At 42.1% G+C, this 22,212-nt stretch overlaps 1 protein-coding gene and 1 long non-coding RNA gene across 2 annotated transcripts in view; one reads left to right on the top strand and one right to left on the bottom strand.

Moving 5' to 3' along the window:
• Positions 1 to 9,485: 9,485 nt before the first annotated feature.
• Positions 9,486 to 17,477, bottom strand: LOC130683047 (uncharacterized). The gene is made up of 2 exons (XR_008996642.1): positions 17,338 to 17,477; positions 9,486 to 10,181 (listed from the first exon to the last, which is right to left on the bottom strand). It is a non-coding gene; the product is annotated as an uncharacterized LOC130683047 (long non-coding RNA).
• The window catches only part of WWTR1 (WW domain containing transcription regulator 1), a 127,321-nt gene continuing 121,775 nt past the window's right edge, over positions 16,667 to 22,212 (top strand). The window contains exons 1-2 of the mRNA XM_036896367.2: positions 16,667 to 16,910; positions 17,352 to 17,782. Coding sequence (XP_036752262.1) covers positions 17,355 to 17,782 — 428 coding nt within the window. The 5' untranslated portion in view covers positions 16,667 to 16,910; positions 17,352 to 17,354. The remainder of the gene's footprint in view (positions 16,911 to 17,351; positions 17,783 to 22,212) is intronic.

Here is a 22,212-nt window from a genome sequence, read left to right as displayed (position 1 = left end):
ATGTACCTCCATACTGCTTTCCACAATGGTTGAACTAACTTACATTCCCACCAGCAGTGTAGGAGGGTTCCCCTTTCTCCACAGCCTCGCCAACATTTGTTGTTGTTTGTCTTTTGGATGGCAGCCATCCTTACTGGTGTGAGGTGATACCTCATTGTAGTTTTAATTTGCATTTCTCTGATAATTAGCGATGTGGAGCATCTTTTCATGTGTCTGTTGGCCATCTGGGTAATACTGTTTTTTGTATACTGAAATATGCTAAGGGCGTAGAACTTAAATGTTCTCAAAAAAAAAAAAAAGCCAAGCATCTGAGGCGATAGACTTGTGTTGGGAGGCTCTGGATTTGGAGATGGTGTAAGTGTACAGAGAGTGACTCAGCATCTCTTGATCCCTTTTTATTGTCAAAGAATGTGTAACTCTTAGGGGAGAGACCCAGGATGGCAAAGCAAGGAACACTTCAAATGTTGAAATTGGTGCCTGCCATTTGTTCTCAGTTTTTCTCACTATTCAGCCATAGGAAGTACCATTAGATGGAAAGAATCATCCACAATTAGTAGAAGCAGTGCAGGTTTTCTGATGCTGACGCAGGGCTGAGTGGCACAGCTAAACAGGGCACACATCGGAGTCTCCCATACCTTTCCTAGGCCGTCTACCTTTACTAGAATAGAATTCTCTCTGAATGATGCTCTCGAAACTTGTGTAACTCAGGGGTGCAAATTCCTTTAAATTTAACTGAAATGATACTACTACGTTCTCTACTGTACTAGATAAAGCTCATGGATAAAAATTTCATGATTCCTTTATATAATGTGAACATCATTAAATAATTAAAACTTACATGTATGAAATTACATCATGGAATATTTTTCAGTGATAACCCATTTTATTTATTCTTTAAATATTATATAGTACATTAGGATAAAAGTATGTAGAAGTAAGATAAAAATATAAACTTAATAAAGGGGAATAATGTAAAATTTCCAACTATTAAAGAAGATCTTGTATATATGTATAAATATATTTTTTTAAATAGATGATGATGGCCATCAGATTGCTTGGAATTTTGATTCAATTGGATATTTTAGAAAGAGTTTGCAATAGTTTATTTTTAAATGTCTCTATTATTAATCGTATGCTGGAAATCACAACCTTTGCAATTATTTAAACATATGAAATATTTTAGACATAACTAAAAATTTTGTGAAGGGATACATGGTTTTAAAAAAATTCTCCTAGGGAACAAGCCAAAAATCTTTGAAGAGAATTCAAAGAATCTTTAAAAACTCAAAACCAAACCTCTTTTGCTTCACAGATTTACTGGGCTGGAAGAACAAGCAGGGTCTTTTTTGGTCCACCTCTGCCCTTTTCAAAATCCTGTGTCTAGGTCCCCTTCGACAGTGTTCAAACACAAAAATGTCTGTGCGTGTGAGGAGCCCTGCCAGTGACGTCACTCAGCTAGGTGTAGGCTCCTATCTTCTGACCTTAGATTCCCCTTTGGAGCATGAGGATTAAGAGCTGCTGTCTTCCCTTCCAAAGTTTTCCTTTCTTGGTCGTTCTGAGGATTCATGAGTTAAACATTTGTTAAGTACTTTGCAATATTTGGCTGAAAGTACAAAGTCTTCTTTATTATTGTTGGATGGATGAAAGGCTTTATACAAGTGCAAAGTATCATTTTCTTTCCAGGCATACAGCATTATCATGCTTATCCCCCAGAAAACTCATGACCCCATTCTCTTGCAAGGCCTCTTCATTTACATAACCAACCACAAATTGAGCTAACAAAGAGCTCCTGGGTGGGGATTTGTACTTTCTCATTTTCTCCAGAAAGTTTCTCTGCCTATGAGATGTGATAACTTTTTCTCAAGCTTAATTAATAGTCCTTATTCCATTCTCCTACAGCATGGGTCTGTAGGATAGAGTTCGATCCTGGGTAGTGAGCGAATCAAGGGGATTGAGTTCTTATTTTGATTACTATTTTATCCTTGTCTACTCATGTGATCCTGGAAAGTCACTTCCCTTCTGTGAACTTTATTTTCCTCATCTATAAAATGGGGGAGTTGGAATAAGTAATTTCTATGATTCCTTCACACTTAAGATTTCCTCCTAGCATGAGAAAAATTTCCTTTTCAGCATGAGAATGCTGAAAAACTGCTCTGAAAATTCCAGCATAGTGGTGTGTATCCTTTGGTAATATGCAACATACATCAAGAGAAGGACAAGTGAATTAAATGCACAAGAGATACTGTTTTCCAAATAACTATAGGCCAGAGTTCTTTATTTAATTCCAGTTTTCATAGTAAATGTGCTTTATGCTGTAAGATCTATGTTGCTGCTTGCTGGTGATGGTAGAAGTGATGATGGTGGTGATAGTAGTGGAAGTGGTATTGGTAGTGGTGGTGGTGGAGATGGTGGTGTAAACTTCACAGGGACCTGCAATGAAAACACCTATTTTAATGCTTTCATCACAGAGTTTGCTGCTCTTTATTGTGCCTCCAATACTTTAGCACACACCTTGCACAAAGCAGGAACAAACATCAACAAATGTTTAGTGAAAGAGTATTTGGCATATGACTACAGATGCATCTTGCCCTAACATCTAAGGCAAAAACTAATACTCTCAGGTTTAATTTCATTTGACGTAACAGGCTTTCTAGGGAAGCTACGAAAATACTATCACTGAAGTCATTTTAATTGATGATGCGCATACTTAACTCCCTAGGGAATGATGAAAGCTCGTCTGGATTATAGAAGGGCCTGTTTTCAAAAGTAGTGGAAAAAAGGCCACTAAAGTAAAAGCCACTCAAAATGGGATCAAAATTTCATAGGATGAAGTTTGACTTGCACAATACCATTAGAACTAAAAATTATAAAAATTTAAAATCATATATAACAAAATTTAGGTTATTGTAGAAGTTAGGGACTGGCCCTTGAAATGTACAAATACTGAATCAAATACTCGTTTTTTTGTTTTGATTTTGGAGGGCACATAATTTTTTCAACAAAAGTTAGCAACGCTCTTCATATAACATGCAGAAATACTAAAAGGGTTTCAACAATTTTCCCTAATGTCTTTCTTAATCTTAGGGTTTTGAATAATCCCATTAATATGTGGTCATCCTTGCTGATTTTTTTTTTCAGTTGCTAACTCTTCTACCAGTTACACAAGATTCCAAATACAGTAGTCTCCCCTTATTCTTGTTTTCACTTTCTGTGGTTTCGGTTACCCACAGTCAACTGAAAGCATATGATCCTCCTTCTGAGATACTGTTAGATGGTCAAGAGTAGTCTAATACTACATCATAATGCCTATATCATTCACCTCACTTCATCTTTTTACACAGGCATTTTGTTACCTCACATTGTTACATGAAACAGAGTAGAGTGGAGTAAGATATTCTGAGGGAGAGAGACCACACTCAAATAACTTTCATTACAGTTTATTATAATTTTCCGATTTTGTTATTGGTTATTATCAATTTCTTGCCATTGCCTAATTTATAAATTAAACTTTATCATAGGTATGTATGTAGAAGAAAAACATAGCAATATATAGGACTTGGCACTGTTTGTAGCTTCAGGCAACCGTATGTCTTGGAACATATGCCCCTGGATAAGGAGGGATTGCTGGATCCTTTAAAAATAATTGACTTAATGAAATCTTTTATCTTTCACAACATTTACCTTTTCATTTTGCATTGTATGGGTATATACTTAAAACTTCCAACAATGAAAGACACTCTCAGTGTAAGTGGAAGGAGATGCTTGAGTGCATATTAGTGAATATTTTCATTATATGGTGACTTTTCCTTTCCTATATCACAATGTTTTAGTAGAGCTCCTGGTAGTCAACATTCATATTACAAAGATACTTTGTATTCACTCAGCTACCATCTCTGACATTATTGAAAGAAACTTACAATGGCAGAAATATTTTCCAAAGATGGCTATAACAATATTTCTCACTTCCACATGCTCATCTTCCCAAGTGACCTCACTCCTCTCTGATCAAGAGGTGACATCTCTACCTCCCATTCAACCTGGGTGAATGTGTGACCTTTCTGCCAATAGAATGTGGTGGAAGTGACTCTGTGTAATTTCAGAGGCTAGATCATAAAGGGTGCTATGGCTTCTGCCTGGCTTTCTCTGTCTTAGGACACTTCTCTTGGAACCCAGCTACCACAGCATGAAGAAACCCAGGCCATCTTGAAAGGCCACTTATAGGTACTCCAGCTGACAGTCTCAGCTAAGGTCTCAGACAACAGCCAGAATCAGTCACCAGACATGTGAGTGAGGCAGCCTTTGAAATGACTTCAGCCCCAGCCACTATCTGATACCAAGTACATGAGATACCCTAAGAGACCACTGCCTAGCTGAGCTCAGTCAATCCCCAGGACCATGAGAGATTATATTAACAAATTATTACTATTTCTAAATCATTTCAGACCCCTAAGTTTAGGGTGGCTTGTTTTGCAGTGAGATACTTGAAACATTTGCTTAAATGTAATTGGCCTTTTAAGTGCTTCTAATTTAATAATGCTTTAAAATGGTAATCCTGGAACAAGAAAGGATTCCATAGTTCCGTATTGGGCCTACATGGGCCTAGATCTGCTACCCAAACCTGAATACTTTCAGAGTGGTGAGAAGACCAAGAAGTGGGTCTTCCTTTCCCTGAACATCCAGGCATTCCTATGAGGCCTACACATCATCAGCAAGATGACAGGAGCCTAGTCTGTGCTATTAAGATCACTTCCCAACTAGAGCTGCGCAGGTGGGACTACGGTGTTCTGGCTTTAAAGGTAGCCGAGCCCTCATGTGATTGTTACTGGCTTCTCTTACCACTGGCTGCTATAGAGAAGCTTCCCACCCATTTCCCAAGCCTGGCCTCTAGATACAGACCAAGACCTTGAGTCATTAGGCTTTATTCTGTTCTTGGACCTATTTTACTCCAGGTAGGGGGCCCAGTAAATATGAAGGACCAGCACTGGAGAGAAGATCTAGAGCAGGAGAAAAGGATCTGCCATTGAAATACCAAAAAGAGAAAGAGCAGAGGGGAGAATGGCCACCTGGGGTATAACCATCTGCCATATCCTTCTCTTCGTATTACCTAGTCATGGATTTCTAGATAGCAGAAGAGTCCAGTGCCAGGATGGTAACATTAGGGGGCTGAAAGCAATCGTGTGGCAACATGGCCTTTATATATATATATATATTAAAGAGTACCTCCTTGAATATGCAGGGCCTCATTGGAATCAATTTGTGTCACAAAAAAACCAAAGGCTCATGTGGGCCCAAAGCAGCAGGTGAGTTTATGGCCTTTTCTAAGATAAGGGAAAGGGGAAAAGGAGACATTTATGAATTTTTGTTTGTTTTATTCTAGTTATTAGGTACCAGTTCAGTTCCAAGAAACAGAAATGAACTAAAATCAGTCCACATAATAATAGGATTTTATTGGTCTTATAACTGTATAGTTGTGGACTTCAGGAATTGTTACATCCAGGAGCTTAAAATAACATCTTTGAGGATTTATCTCTTGTTCTGTCCTTAGCAGCCCCATTCTGAGAGGGGCAGGATTCCAAGGGCTTGATCCCTGAGGAATCAAGGTTTGAGCTGTACCACCAGGTAAGCAAGCTATTGACACGTGCAGAGGTGACAGCATACAACATGGAGACTTTAGAGTCGATAGTGGAGAAGATAAATACCAGTTCTTGTCCCAAAACAAACTGCAGCATCAGGAGCTGTGGTTTGTATCACTAACCTCCCTCTTCTAAGTTTTTCCTCAGTGGGAGAAGTCCACAGACACTGGGAGAACTGCACGCCAAAAATGGGTAGAGTCTATGTGATGCAGTCTGTGTAGACTGTGTAGTCTGTGAAAGCCCTGTGGGTTCACTGCTTAGGGAATCCCTTCAATAGAGAAGCTACTGTGAGGAGAGCAGTGAGCCAGCAGCCCCAGCTACCTGTCCTGTGACACCTACCACACTGTCCACACTGCAGGCCAGTAGTCTGCCGGTGCCAAGCATTTCTGTCCGTCCCAGGACCCCTCTCATGGTAAGTCGTTGTCTTGGAGCTTCCCATCAGTCTCTTTCTTTCTTTCCTCCTTTCACAGGTGTCAGACCCACACTGATCTAAAGACTTCCCTGGCCTACTCTCCTTCCCTTTACCGTTTATTCTTGACAGGCATTTCCCCCAGTACATCTCCTGCTCATCTAATCCCATCCTGGCATCTGCTTCCTGGTGGATCTGAACTGACCTGCAAACCATGTTTGCTAGATCTTTCCCAAGTAGTCATCTGCTCTTCTCAATTTCTTTTTCTTGATGAATAGTTTGAACACCGAAAGTTAAACAGATTCCTGCCTTATAAATACAGGTATTTCTGCCAGCGAATTTACTGTAATTATACTCTGAAGAGGAGTTACAGGATGTTTGTGTTTTCTAGAACTTGTACCAACTTAAACAGGTCTATTTTGTCTGTTTGTGGAAGGACAAGTTCACTCTCAATGTTTTCCTGGGTTACTTTTGTGATTCCCTCCTTTCCCCCTCCCATTTTACTCCATCGATAGGGACCCAGTTTGTCTCTAGACGATAGAACTGCAAATTCAAATGAACTGACATTTTGAGAATACAAATTCCTGATTTAAGTGAGGCCTTTTTGAGTTCAGATGGATATGTGATAACTGGAAGAAAGAGCTCTTGTTCCCAGACCAGCGACACCCTGCTGCCCCAAGCTGTGAAGTAATGGGACTGGCACAAGGAATAAACTTGATTGGGATTTTCCTTGATGGGGTTTTGTGGCCACTGAGGAGGTTCCCTTGCAAGTAAATAAGTCTGGGTGGGAACACACCTATATGTGAGGTTTTTATTGCCTCTCCCACAAAAATAAACCCCCTAGCAGTGGTGAAATAGAAAAAGACTGACCAAAGGTAAAAACTAGGATTCAGCACAAAGGCTTTTGTGATTTTATGTAAAATGTGCTCGTCTCTCCCACCAGCAGCTTGCATTGGAGGCTCTAATGTTTGGCCTCCTAACTCATTTGACCGAGCAGCCCAGAAAGTGAAAGGGAGGATTCATTAGCAAAGATTAAATTTTACCACCAGATTATGTCTGTCTTTTCAGCCAAACAGACTAGATGTACTTCTTGGCAGTCTCCTTGTGGGGTGTTCAAACACTAACAAAAAGTTTTGAAACCCATGTGATGTTTTTGGTGAGTGGAGTGTCTAAGCGAGCTTATGTGGAGAAATCAATATAACTATTGCTCCAGAGTTCTCAGAGAATTCATCAAAAGTCCCCATCTATTGGTGACTGATTTTGTTCTAAGAAAGGGATCTATCAGTTCTAATTTATGACCTTGGCTTGTGATGTGAAGTGATGAAGCATTAGGTAGTTACACCTCAATGTATCTACCCTCAGGGCAGACAGAAGAGATGATTTCTCTCCCAGGAACATATTTAAATCAACATCAGACAAAGAACTGTCTTTCCTCATTTAAAGGTACAAGTTCCCATTCTTATTTGGATAAGGGGGGTCTTTTAACAGTTACAAGTGGATGAATAAAAATCTAGAGGCTTTTTTCTCAAAAGCCCTTAACCAGTTTTATTTTTATAAGTGCAACGCCAACTAGCCGGATTGCCATCATCTGTGATGTTGAACTCCTGGCTGTGCAACCTGTACCAGGGAAGATGACTGACACTTTCATAGGCTGTAGTTTACGGATTATTTTAGTAACACAGGGGCTAAAAATACTCCAGGATCTTCTCATTTATTTTTTCTTTTGCATTTCATCAATGTGTTTTGAGTCTCTATTCAAATATCTCCAGATTCTTTCCACTTATATGAAACACAGAATGATGGCAGGTGAGAGGAAATATACAGAGAGAATGACCACACTTCTCTTGCCTGAAATCTTTGCCCCTAAAATGGGAGATGATGATTCAATAGAACTACAATGGGCTGCCACTAGGTGAGTGCCCAGGTAGTCCTAAAATTTTTTTTTTTTTTTTTTGGCTATCAAGAGTGAAAGGGTGTATCACGCAACCCTCCTTATCCCAGAATGACTCAGGAGACACGGGCCCACGCAAGTGATTTTATTATCTGAAAGAGAAAATGGCTGCCCCCAGAGAGAGGGAGCAGCAGCTCGTGGGTGAGGAAGCACGTTTTTTAAGGAGTTAGGGGTGGGGTGTGTTCTGTGTTGGTGATTGGATCTTAAGGGGTGGGGGTCTTAGCGCGCCAGAATTTGCCTTCAAAGAGCATCAGGTGATACCTGCTAGTATTTTGTTGATGATTAATTTCTAAAAGACAAACGGTTGAAGACTTGTGTTCATGCTAAGAAATCCACCATATGAACACAGGCAGGTACTCCATCAGTTGGGGCCTCTGCTTGGGCCCTCTTTTCTGGGAGTTTCCTATCCTCCCTTTAGGGTCATGCTCACCTGTACTTTTTCTTGACCTGCTCTCCCTCCTTCCTTATCAAAGGTGATTGGTCCAAAGATGGACACCTGATTTCAGCTAAACCAATCAGAGACCTTTTCTGGGAATTTAGACCTGAGGCAGAATCTATTTCTCTTTTAAGGGGAACTACATATAATATGTGAAATTGTGAGGGGTAGACAACTATGTGCCATGTGGATTGAGAGCAGAAAAGGCTGGTTTGTCCAGAAAGAAGAATTAAGTGGATTTGCAGAGGGAAACAGGAGAGAAAAGTGTGTAGATCTCCACTGGGTTCTATGCAGTACCCTTAAAACTGCTCCCTTTTGCTTAAGTGAACTTAACTTTTTACCTATAGCCAAGAGAAGTCTTACCTACTTTTGTCTCACTCCTTGATAATGTGTGATACAGAAAATGTGAATTTGCCCAACCAGGTAATCTGGATACTGGACTCACAGGAATCACTTTGACCCTTCAGGAACCTCTTCTTGCCGCTATCGTGGGAGAAATCCCCCTTGCTTTCTGTGCTGTCCTCTGCCTCCCACACCATTCTCCTAAGGCTGGAGACAGATAGAATGTGAGGATCAGGACAGACTGAGGTTTGGGAGCTCCCAAGGAGTTGGGGCTGTGTTAGAGCCCCCAGCTAGCTGGGGTGCCTAGCCATCATTTACAATACATTTTTAAAATAATATAACACATTCTATATTTTACTGTATGTATTCTACATTTATGTACTTTTTATTTCTATAACAAAACATTCTGAGTTCCAAATGACCAATTTACAGCATAACTTTAGGAATACAACCCTTAAAAAAATAGGGACTGCCTGTTCCATTTAATTTGTAGTGATGATTCACATCACAGAGGGTTCTTTAATACACACAAGTATTCCATTAATCAAGGTTTGATTGCATTTTAAGTACCTCCAACACATTTGAATTTTTCATTTTATATAATGACAGGGAGGAGACAACTTCAATTTAAATTTTAGGAGCCTCTGTGCATTGAATGGCCATTAGATGACAAAGCATTTGTGAAATGATACTGTTAAGCCAGTTGAGGAAAAATAACTTTTAAAGTATCCTTTAGCTTTATTCAAATTTTATTTTGAGGAACAAACATAATTTTGTATGCTTACAAAGGAGGCAATTAAAACTGATTCAATTAAGAAGTAATAAGAGAAATATAATTTGAAATCCTACAGGCACTGCATGGTGTGAGTTCTGGCTCTCTGGTTACATGCTGATGGCCTTTGGCAAGGCACACATTTTTCTGAACCTTTCTTTTCTTATCTAGAAAATAGAAGTTCTAGTAAGTCTTGTCTGATTTACTGTGAGACTCATGTGTGATTGTTCCTGTGAAACTCTTTTGTAATCTGTAAAATATAAACATTATTTAGTATTATTGTGATAATTGAAATACTAACAACTTTTAATTATGACTAAGTGGAAATATCTATATCCATTTGGTCAAATCAGGGTTTATTGTGTGGCAGACACTACTTGAAAACAAATTTACCCTCTTATCTGAGATTATCTGCAAATATATATTTTTAAAGGGAATTTTAAAATTGTTTTAAGCATGTCTGATTTGAATTTATGCCTGTAGGGTCAGCTCCTTTTGGAGCAGAATTTGAGTCCTGGGTCCTCTCTCCAGCCTGTCTTGGTTTGACTGGTCCTCTCCTCTTCTCCTTGGCTCCAAACAATGAACTTGACCTTCCTTGACCAGACAGGAAAGGTGGCCTCACTTCAGTCTGGACAATGCTGCAACAGAGATAATAGTATAGCTTGTATATGCTTGGCTCCTGTCAACATGACAAGCAAGACGGAAGAACAGTGGCTAGAACAGCTGGTGTAACCAGATCTGGGACTTACTTGGGTGGAGGGAGGAGTTGCTTGACATGGTCAAACACTGAATGCACCATCAGGTGGCAAACTCTTCCAAGCTCAGCTTGAAAGAACATTTCAGGTATTGTCCACATTGGGCACTCCAAAAAAATATATATACGTATTTCTTGAATATAGGATAATACTGAGCATCATGAAATTTCCCCCCAAGCACAGCTAATTAGTTCTCTCATCATTCCCCAAATAATATTAATAGTATGGTTTGGGCTTCTGAGAGTGTCGATTCATTCTCTCTATCATGTTAAGCATTTATAGATTTACACAGATCTAAGTAAATAGAGAGAAACACTCGCCTTTTTAATTTTTACATAGATATTTTATTCTTTGGTATTATTTTAGCATCTTTTCATTTTTTCCCTATGTTTTTGAACAAAGTTGTAATTTTAGTGTTCAAAGATAATTGTTTCTGGATTTTTTTTTCACCAAAATTAAAAAAAAAATGTATTTTTATCATTGGTACGTTGTCTTCATAAATACTATTTTAGATAGCTACCAAAAACTTCATTTGCTATATTAAGCTTTCAGAGATACTTAACCAATCTCTTGTTAAATGTTTAGGAAAATTCGAATTTTCCCTTACCATAGATTATGCTGCAATTGGCAACTTTGCTAGATAGCTTGATGGTTAACCTCTAAGCTACACTTTTTGCTGTTCAGCATTTTCAAAAGAAGTGTATTTTTCTTTTCTTAGAGAATATTTATTAATTAGTTTATTTTTTCCATTGAAAAATATTTTCCCTAATTAAAAAAACAAATAGTGGAAGTTTGTACTAAAGGATAAACAATTTGTTCACAGTACCCAAGTGAAGACTAAATCTCAGAAATCCCTTTTTCCTCTGGTCCAGCTGCATTGCTGAAGCAACAGGTACATTAGGCAGAACACAGTCTCATCTATCATCATTATCACAGTCATCTTCCTTATGATCATGCCAATGATGCATTTACTAGGAACCCCAAAGTGAAACCTGGCAATGAGACCTGCCCTTGTGTAGAGTAAGTGCAAAAATGGGTGGCAGCACCAATTCTTTTTAAGTATATGTAAACTTGCTATATGCTGGACATTGTGCTAGATGCTTGGGATGCAGTTAAATGATGAATACACAGGTGTCATGTTTGATTTGTTGAGGAACTAGTCAGCTTTATTCTTCTGTTGAAATAAAGATCAATTTTATTCATTGGGTTTGTGGACTCTATTATTCAAACCCATATCTATTCGAGGCCCTTGTCTGTTTTGTTCCTCTTCAGTTGCTAATGGTGACTGGGCTCTAGGAATTTTCTCCATACTGGTTCGGCAAGTCCAGGCAGGTTCTGCCCCAAGGGCTTCTGGGTCAGAGTCCTTTAACAATCTACCCGTCCCACCAAGTTTCTGACCATTCACCTTGGCTGGAATCAGTCACTCAGACCAAGTTAGCAATCAGAGGGGTGAGAAAGCAGCCTGTGGCTTTCCTAAGGCAAAAATGGCAGATGGTATAGTTGGGAAATAGCCACTGGGCTAGGCGACTACAGGTACTGGGCAGTCCTGTGTGGAGAACATCATATTAGGCATTGGAGAAACAAAACAATGAAGTCCTCTTAGACTTTTCCTCAGAGGGCTTGCAAGACCGTTCAGGAGAGAAGTCTGTATGGAGTGCCAAAATTGTAGTGAATGGTTTGTAGGGGACCTTACAGACTGTTGAGAATACACCAGTGGGTGCTGAAAAGGGAATGGGCAAATTCATGTCAGGAACATCATGCTCTCAACAAAGAATTGTGGCCTTAGGGGGAGCAATTCTCCATGAATTGGAAAATGCTTCTAGTCCTGCAGCTATTTACAATCCAGTTAGGGAGGCAGGACATACTGAGGTAAAAGTCAAAATATGATATAAGGGCATTATGTATGATTATGTGTCAAGGGGATGACAAAGACAAGAACAACTTGAATTTAGGGGAAATTGGGGAGAGATTAATGAAGGCTTGACAATGGAGTATGGAGGGCAGGTTTGAGCAGGGTTCAAACAAAGAGAGATGTGTGATAAAGGAATAGGCCAGACATGACTGGGTCAGAGCCTGGCTTGAGTAGCTGAAGGATACAGTTGTGCATGAATCAAGGTCAGAAAACTATGAAGATAGTAGCTTGTTGGGAATCCTTGGGCACTAGATTGATAGCTCGACCTTTATTCTTGTAGTTAAAAACTTGTGAGCCAGGGAATATAATCATGAAAACAGGAGGCCAAAAATGAGAGACTGGAGGCAGAGAAACCAGTTAGGAGGCCACTGTAAGCATTTCCAGATAAGGTCCTATTGTGGGAGTGGGAAAGGGTGGATGTGAAGGGCACGAAGCGACAGCGCTTGCCACTGATTGGATGTAGACAGACAGGGAGGAGGGATGGATGACTCAGGAAAGTTTCAGTAGGAAGTATGTTGAAGGGAGGATTTGGAAGCAGGCATCAACTTCTGGTGGAAAGTCTTTGCAAGTGGAAAGAAAGATTTACATATAGGTGGGAATGTACTCTCAGTCCATTATCTTATAAAAATGGGAGAGATAGGTTTGAGTAGGTATCACACTAATTTAAAATGACAATACAGGGAGCAACTCCAGGCTTAGACAGCATTGAAGGGTGGAAAAAACACTCTGATCTAGAATTACAAAGCCTGGGCTGATTCCCAGGTTTTTTTTTTTTTTTTGAATGAATTCATTATGTGTACTTGGACAAAATACTTTAGAACTCATTGGGCTAGTTTCTTTGTCTGTAAAGTGGAGATATATAATAGATTATGTATTCTTTGGGTCTCCATGAGATTGAAATCACAGCCATTATTCACTGAGTGCTTTAGTATATAACAGAATTTGTGTTAACTTTATTTGCATTTTCTTATTTAATCCTTGGAGTGCCCATTCTACATTGTTTAAAAATCCCCAAACTCAATGGTTTAAGACAATATCCATTGTATTTGCATGCAGTTCTGCAGTCTGAGATGGTTTAGGCTCTGTGGTCCTTTCACTGGTGTTGATGGTGGTCACTAACATGGTTGCAGTTAGCTGGTGGGCCACCTGGGAGCTAGGCTCAGCTCACATGTTGGGAGCTGGGCTTTCCTCTCTCTGCACATATCTCAGGGCTCTCCCCCTCCATGTAGTTTGTCCAGCAGGGTAGTTGGAATTCTTACCTAGAGGCTTAGATCTCCCAAAAGTACAAAGCAGAAATTTCCAAAGCTTCTTAGGGGTGAAGGTGGGAAACTAGCATAGCTTTACTGCTACATTTTCTTGGTTAAGACAAGACCCTGGCCCAGTCTAGATTTAGGTGGAGGGACTCCATAAGGGGTAACTAACAGAAGGTGGTCCATTAAAGGGCTGAAATGTCACAGACTACCACAATATTATCTCTACTTTGTAAATGAGTAATCTGTAACTTAGGGAGACTAAATTACTTGCCCAATGTAGAGAGTAGAGCTAGGTACTTGTGTTCTAACTCATGGGTCAACAGATTACATTTGTACAGTTTGTAAACTTAGCATCTGTGAGGTGGGTACTGTTACTGTCCCTAATTTACAAAGGAGGAAACCTGGGAATAGAGAGTTAAGTGTTTTGCTTGAGGTGATTCAGATATGTTGCCCCAGAGATTATACATTTAGCCACTGCACCATCCTGCCTTGTACCGGAATACCGATGCATACAAGGCACCTGTAAGTGTTATTTAATCTGAAGCTATTGTTTGAAGGACTGAAGCAAATCTCTTCCATGATCCACTATCATATCTTATGGGCTGTTTGGGAACTGGGAGTTTTTCCTTTGAGTTATCTCATGATCAGGGCAATTTCCAAATCAGCCATCCATTCTTCCACCCTCCAGTATCGATTTCTTGAAGCTTGGCAATCCTTGCCTATCCAATTCCAACACTGATTCTCATCCGCTGGTTAGCCTCATGGCTCTCCCTCAACATTTTCTTCTCTTGTAGCAAGCCAGGTACTCTTTACAAAGCAGGACCTTCCTTTTGGGTGAGGACCTTCCTGGAGTAGGGCTGGCCTCAAGTTTCCATCCTTTAATCATCAACAGCTTTGTGGCTTCTGATTTGGTAACCATTTGGTCCCAGTCACTTCCTCTTGTTCCATATCTAAATTTCCTTATTGTTGCAACTGTGGTCGCTTCTGACCACAGCTCGCAAAGATGTTATTTTCCATGGAGTGACCTGTAGGAGCTTTCTCCTTTGCTAGTCTTACAGGCAGAGGACTTGCTGCTCATGGAAACCCAGGGTTCTAGAATTTCCTGAAAGGAGCTATGCTCTACTTATCTTTGAAGGTGATTTGTGTGGCTGGCTATCTTTCTAAGGCAGTTCTGATTTTTCCCACTTTGGGAGTCTGGAATCAGAGCACACCCTCGAGGACAGTCGGGTGGGAGATGGCTCACTTTGGTGGGCTCTCTTCTATTTTAGGCAGTGCCAAGGTACAGCCATTCAGACAGTGGCCTCAAAATACTTCTTTTCTAAGGCCAAGCTGTGTGGTGGCCTTGTCTTTCCTGTAAACTCCTCTCTTTCAAGGCAAGTTTAGATTTTCATTTTGACTTTTATCTCACCCTTATAAAAATTTTGAGGCACAATACTTGTACTTAATACAATTCTATTTTATTTAACAAACGGGTATATAGCTGGGCTAGGTGTTTTTCAAAATGCTTTATAGATCTTCCTTGATTTACCATGGCGTTACATCCTGATAAACCCATTATAAATTGAAAATATCACAAGTCAAAAATGCATTTAATACACCTAACCTAGCTTAGCCTTGTCTACCTTAAACTGGCTCAGAACACTTACATTAGCCTACAGTTGGGCAAAATTATCTGACACAAAGCCTACTGTATAATGAAGTGTTGAATATCTCCTGTAATTTGTTGAATACTGTACTGAGTGTGAAAAACATAATGGTTGTGTGGGAACAGAATGTGTAAAGGGTGTCCATGGTTTGTGCTTGTGATCCTGTAGCTGAATGGGAGCTGCAGCTGGCTGGTTGCTGCACAGCATCAGGACAGAGTATCTTCATATTGCACGCTTGGGAGATCAAAATTCAAAACTCCAAGTACAATTTGAATGCATATGGCTTTCGCATCATCCTAAAGTCGAAAATCCTAAGTCGAACAACCTAAGTTAGGGACCACAGGTACATATGTTGCCTCATTTGACTTCATAAACTTCTATTTGAATTAAAGGGGTGGGGTTGGGGGATTTGTGTAGCCTGACTTACTGCTGCTGCTCTCCTTTCCTCCCACTGCACAGGGGACAAGGGCAAAAAGGAACTGAGCTGCCCCGGAGGGCAAGGCCTCCTCCTACTTCCCACAGCTGTCTTGCCAGGCTAGATCTAGGGGCAGGGGGTCTCCTTTCCTTGCGCAGATCCAGTCGGTGGGAGGGTGAGTGGTTTATTCCGGGACATTGGCGCACCCTCTCTACTCCCAGCCACCTGCTCGGGTTCCACGCCGGCTCCAGGCTCTCTGGAGGGCGTCAGAGACATTCCAATCCTCCCACTACCCGCGCGGATGTCGCGGGGAGGAGGGTGAGATTGCTCACCCTTTCCAGCACCCAGTTTTGACCAGGTTTCTTCTCAATCCCTAGTGACCCGATTCACCCGGAGAGAAAACAGTTTTGATGAATGGATTGACGGTTGGTTGTTTACAACGCACCCAGTGATGAAGCCTCATCTCTAGCTACAGAGGCACTTTCTGGGCACCGTCTGCGCTCCAGTAGACAACTGAAAGCCAAACAGTCTAGATGCCTCCTCGCCAGACCAAATATGGTCACAAGCTCTAAGCTGCCTCCCGTGGAAAGGCTGCTCTCGGTGGTGTCTCCCCGCGCCGGGGCGCACCCGGGCCCGCCCTCAGGCCGAATCTCGGATCACTGCAGCGCTTCGGGGGCTCAGGCCTCTGCACCCGCCCGAAGAGAGGGCGCGGCGCCCAGGATCCGCCCCTCCTGGGCCTGGGCCCCCCACCCGCACGCCCTCCGCCGCCCTAGGCCTGGGTTTCGATCCACAAGCCCTTGATTAAACAGGCTCGGGCCACTTTCCCTTTGATCCCGCCCCAAGTCCGTGGTAAACTCAAAGGAATGCAGATCCAGGGCTCTGCGGGAGACGTCCGCGCGACCAGGAGGAGCGGGTGGGGGGCACCCGTCTCCTCTTACCCTGAAAGTACCCATCAAGCCCAGGGTTTTCTGGAGCCGGGGTAGGGGAGGAGGAGGAAAGGGCGGGACGAGCGGGGGCAGGCAGGCAGGCTCAGGACTTGAAAGTTATGCATAATTCAACAGCTCAACTTTCGGGCCCGCCTCTTTCCTGGGAGTGGGAGTTTGCTCCAAACTTTGTTTATGGGACAGTCCGGGAGCCGCGGCGGCCGCGCTGTCTGCCTCTCCTCCGCTTCCTCCTCGTGGAGCGCGAACGCGTGAGGCCAGTTCCGGGGATGTGAGAGCCGAAGCCCCTCGGCTGCCAGGCACCGAGTCGGGTCGGGATTTGCCAGCGGGGCTCCGGCTCCAGCCCTGCGAGCTCGGCTCGCACCCGAGCAACCCAGGCCCGACAGCGAGTTCGGGCGGGACGGCGGCCGCCGCACGCCCAGACTCGGCTTCGCCGCGCGCCCAGGTAGTGCCCGCTGGAGCGCGCCCGCTTCCCCGGCACCGCTCCAGGGCGGCCGGCTCCTCCGGCTTCCGGAGTGGAGATGTCGTGGAGCTGACTCGGGCAGAGACTTCTCTGGGGCGGGGGTGGGGTGGGGAGGGGCGGCTGCCTGACCTGGAAGGTTGCGACCTGTCCTTTGCAGCCCGCAGTTCGGCAATGTCCCGAGAGCAGTTACCCCCGTCCCCTACCCGCCCTTCCCTCTCATCCTCCTCCTGGTAACTTCTTTGCTTCGAGAAAGTTGCATAATTTTCGAGGCCAGGAGGGACCCCTCCCCCACCCAGCTAGTCTTACCGCTGAGTGTCTGGGATCCCGAGGCGGACACCTATCTGTCTCCCCTTTTCTATTATCCTCCCGCACTTCCTCCCCCTGATTTGAAATAAAAGGCTGATCTGACCTTTCTCCTTGCAGAAGATGAATCCGGCCTCGGCGCCTCCGCTCCCGCCACCCGGCCAGCAAGTGATCCACGTCACGCAGGACCTAGACACCGACCTCGAAGCCCTCTTCAACTCAGTCATGAACCCCAAACCCAGCTCGTGGCGGAAGAAGATCTTGCCCGAGTCGTTCTTCAAGGAGCCTGACTCTGGCTCGCACTCGCGCCAGTCGAGCACCGACTCGTCCGGCGGCCACCCGGGGCCCCGGCTGGCCGGCGGCGCTCAGCACGTCCGCTCGCACTCGTCGCCGGCGTCCCTGCAGCTGGGCACCGGCGCGGGCGCGGCGGGCAGCCCCGCGCAGCAGCACGCGCACCTCCGCCAGCAGTCCTATGACGTGACCGACGAGCTGCCGCTGCCTCCGGGCTGGGAGATGACCTTCACGGCCACTGGCCAGAGGTACTTCCTCAAGTAAGTCAGCCTGGAGCCGGGGGTGCACAGAGTCACGATGGCGCGCGCTTCTCCGTCTGTGTGTGTGTGGAAGACAGTCTGTGTCCTTCCACGTTTCTTTTCCAGGGATCTGGGAAGTGGGGTACTCCATTGATCTGGAGTCTATGGGTGCTGGAATTGTAAGGGTCAGGGATCAGAGCAGGGAGTCCAGCGAAGTTCTTCCAGGGTCCTGGAAGTCTTAAGAGACTGGGGGCATGGCAACTCAGAGGTAGGAGAAAGAAGTAGTATTGGGGGGATTATTGTAGGTGATTTTGCCCTGAATCTGGAGTATTGCCACAGACTCCTGGCACAAACCTGTACCCTCTTCCCTGACCACTCTCAACTCATTCAGTTACCCCAGAGTTTGTGGGTGGGTGGGATGTAACCCAAGATAAATATGAAAAAATTTCTGAGGCTTGGGGAAGAGAGGGACTTCTGGTAGTGTAGGTGGTCTGCAGTCTCTCCACTCTTCGGAAAAGCAAGCTGGAAAAGTGAACCCTGCCAGGTAGGCCTTACTGCTCCTGGCTGGCTGACGAAATTATCACAAAACACAGTGATGTAATTAGCAACTGCGTGGTGAAGTAGTTGTGGGCTGGAAAATCAATTGTGTAGAAATTGGGTCAGGAGTTTTATTATGTTGCACTTGGTAACCTAAAATATCATCGAATCAGGAGGCTATTTTGTCATTGTTCTTCCCTTCACATTGTTTCAAGCTTTCTGATGTCTGAATTTTATATTAGATTTGATTTAGACTATACAGGAAAGTATTTTCACAGACAGAAGATCATTTCAATTGTGGTATTCGGAGATAATTAAATTCCGAGCTGGAGCTTGAAATGTACCTAGTGAGGTCATGGGGTGGGGATTGAGGGGCTCAGGCTTTTGATGGCCTAAGTTGTGCCAGCTGGACCACTTGGTTCAAGATTGAGTGCACTGGCTGACGGGCTGACTGCACAAAGGGAAACTCCTCTCCTAAGAACTTGCCTTAGAATTTATTTTGAAGCCCATAATTCTTTGATGGAGCAGCCTTAGTTTACAAGTTATGTTACAATGTTATGGGCCATTTAAAAAATATTATCAAGCTTTTCCTTGACAGTCATCATTGATACTTGATTGCTGTCACAAGGCCCTAATAATGAATACACAAGTCTTTGACTTATCCTGGTGACCAATTATGCCTTTATTCCTTTCCTGTCCCAAAGCTGGTGACATCTTGTGCAAAGAGGAGTTCTCTGTTTTGTTTCTGGGGTTGATGGAATGCTCAAAGTACTTGTCCTGAAAGAGTCTTGATGGTCATTTCATGCCACAACTGGTCTCTGGTCATTGAGTGGTGGTGCTGGCATGTACTCAGTGTTCTGACTTCAAAATGACTGGTGGAATTCAAATGTGTGATGTAATAACATGCTTTTTTCTAAATGTGATATTTTTTGAAAGGATGACAGTTTCTGTAGTGAATAAAGGTTCAAAATAGCATCTTGTATTAAGTTTACTTAGGTAAATGCAGTTTTGTGTATTTTATTTTACTTTTTATGAAAGTAAATACAAATAGAAAAAGATCCAATAATTTACAATAATTTGGAGTATCTTTCCTGGTCCCAAGTTTAAACTGTGTTTATGAGTGTACACACACAAATATGTATGATACCTGATCAGTATAACTGTGGTACTGATACACTGATATGAGAGCTGGACTTACCTAATATCTGAGGAAAGCTAGGACAAAAAGATCCCCAAACAAATGCAAACTGAACAAAAATCCCTTTTATACATATGTCTTGAATGATTGGAGTAACTTAGCACTATGTTTGTGTAAGTAGGGCATAAATGGAAGTCAGCCTTGAGTTCAGAGAGAGTTGCCTTGAGCCATCTGCCCATCCCCCAACCACCGCCACTCCTGGATCCACAGCAAAGTACATCTTCATCTCACTCTGCATAGTCAGTGAAGACGGCTGTAAAAAAGCATAGGTATAGGCTAGCCTGTTGGATATCGCTGGAAAATTTTTGGCCAGGTAGCTAAGGGAATTTAAGAAATTAAGTCATCTTGACTATTGTCTTTCAAGGTAAACAGTCTGCCAAGAGTTCTCTGTTTCTTTTGAAGTTTTGTTTAAAGTTGGAATAAGGTAAATGTTATATGTCACACTTTTTTACACAGTCTCAAAAAGGAGTGTATTCTGGTGCATAAAGTAGAAGCTTGAAAAATGGTGGCAACTGACTCTGAATTAGTTTTCATAAAATCTACTCATTACTTTTCAACATTATCTGTGAAATGGAGCTAGCAGTAGAATCCTATTCTTGAGTCTGTCAGCAGTTGAAGGCTTTATAATTCAGAAATCAAAGTATTTTAGAGTTAACATGGGTCAGTTTTGTGGTGGACGGGGGTCCCAGGTGATGACGTGACTTTGGGAAAGGCCTGCGGTTATTTAATGGCAGACTCTGGACTGGACCTCTACTCTGTTGCCATCTACTTATTGAGCAGTTTTCCATTTTCCTCACTTGCACATTTATCGCCATGTTACTTCCCCAGCTGAACAATGAGCTTTATGGGAAACAAAGGCTGGACATCTAAGGAGCTTTAAAAAGCTTTTTGTCATAATCTTGGGTAAGACTGCTCCTAGGTATATGATGCATTCACTTTCCAGTACCTCTTACTTTGTGCCTTTCCTGAGTTGTTTGGGCATTCCATAGCATGTAACAACAGAAAGGACTGACTGTTGGAACACATGGCCTTTGAAAACTACTGCCTTGTTCCTCCTGTCCTCTAAAGCTCCTAAGTCAGGCTGGGATTTGTAGGTGTTGGACTATTAGCAACCTGGCACTGTGACTTTGAACATTGATCACCTTGAAATTTGAAAACATTTCTGGGTATAAATGGGATATACATGTTTATTGTATATAAGCCAGAAAGTAGAAAATGATAAAGAAAAAAAGTGATCTGGATTCTGTAGAACTTTCCATTCTTGTAAAAAAAGTTTTATTTGAATAACACAGTCTATAAGAAAAAAAAATTTTAGCCTCACTCTTAAATGAAATTTCAGTTGTCACATTGGACTGCCAGTCCCAATTTTGAGTAGTAACTTTAGTGTTTTGCCTTTTCTGAAATGTGTGGTAGAAAATTATTTTTGTCAAAGTGGTCTCTGCACTTGGTAACAAGTCCAGTGCTACAGAAGGACCTTTGTTGAAAAACAATGCTTTCCTTCACCTCCTCAAGGCTCACAGAGGGAACCTTTAATTTTTTTTAACTGTTTCTATATTTAATTATTAGATTGTTACCTCCTTAACCCTAAGTAATATGCTTTTACTACTATTTTTGGACTTATCAACTTAACTCCTGATAGGTAAGTGAGAATGTAGCTCCTTAAACTGCATTTTCTTCCTCTCCCAAATTTGATATTCATATATTTTAAGTTTGTCAGTTAGGTCACACCTCTGTTACTTTTTTGTCAGTTTTTAACAGTATTTCTTTTTTTTTAAAATTTTTATTAAGGTATTATTGATATACACTTTCATGAAGGTTCCACATGAAAAAACAATGTGGTTACTACATTTACCCATATTACCAAGTCCCCACCCATACCCCACTGCAGTCACTGTCCATCAGTGTAGTAAGATGCCGCAGATTAACCATGTGCCTTCTCTGTGCTACACTGTTTTCCCTGTGATCCACCATACCATGTTAACAGTATTTCTTGACTGTCCATTTTGTAAATAAAGGGGGTTTAGATGCTGTTTGCTATAATTTGCTTCTTAGTTAACAACACCTTAGCATTCCAAAGTGCTGAACCCATAACAAAAGTTTTGTACTTTGCCCAAGAATTAACCTTTTATTCATAAATTATTCTTAAAGTTGAAACTCCATGGGCAACGTTTATATTATAGTTCTGTTAAGTATCATTCAGTGTCTTGTATATTAAGATTGGATTTAGACTTGAACACTGGGTCTGGTGCCAGGACTTTCTGGCCAACAAAAGAGCATACATTCAGGACCAAAGTCAAAGGGATTCTCTGTTTTCACTTTTTATCTGCTGTTTATATTTATGTTGTCGTTTTAGTTCTTTCATACTTCGGCCTTGATTTTCTTAAACAATTTTTCAAGTATTTCACATTGCCTTCTCATGTGTTTATCTATCATTTGCCTTTATTGTGATCTGAAAATTTTCTGGGCTCTTAATCCCATCAGTTCTATCAAGTCTTGTTTCCCTAAACTTTTTTTATGCCCAGATTCTTTCATCTTTCTGTGCCATTCTGGATTCTGATTGTTTTTGAGGTCTACCACAGAGCTGTCATCTGGGACTTCACTTCTATTCATGGCTGGGAGTGCTGTTTCCTTGCCTCATGTCTTTATGTTTTTTGGTTTATGCCCTCAATTTGCTGGTGTACATGCTTGAGTAAAGTATTAAGAAATGTCTGTGGGA

This window comes from Manis pentadactyla, chromosome 1 (assembly GCF_030020395.1).
Source record: "Manis pentadactyla isolate mManPen7 chromosome 1, mManPen7.hap1, whole genome shotgun sequence".
Classification (NCBI taxonomy): domain Eukaryota; kingdom Metazoa; phylum Chordata; class Mammalia; order Pholidota; family Manidae; genus Manis; species Manis pentadactyla.
Note: the sequence above shows the minus strand (reverse complement) of the source record. Positions and strands in the feature narration are given on the sequence as shown.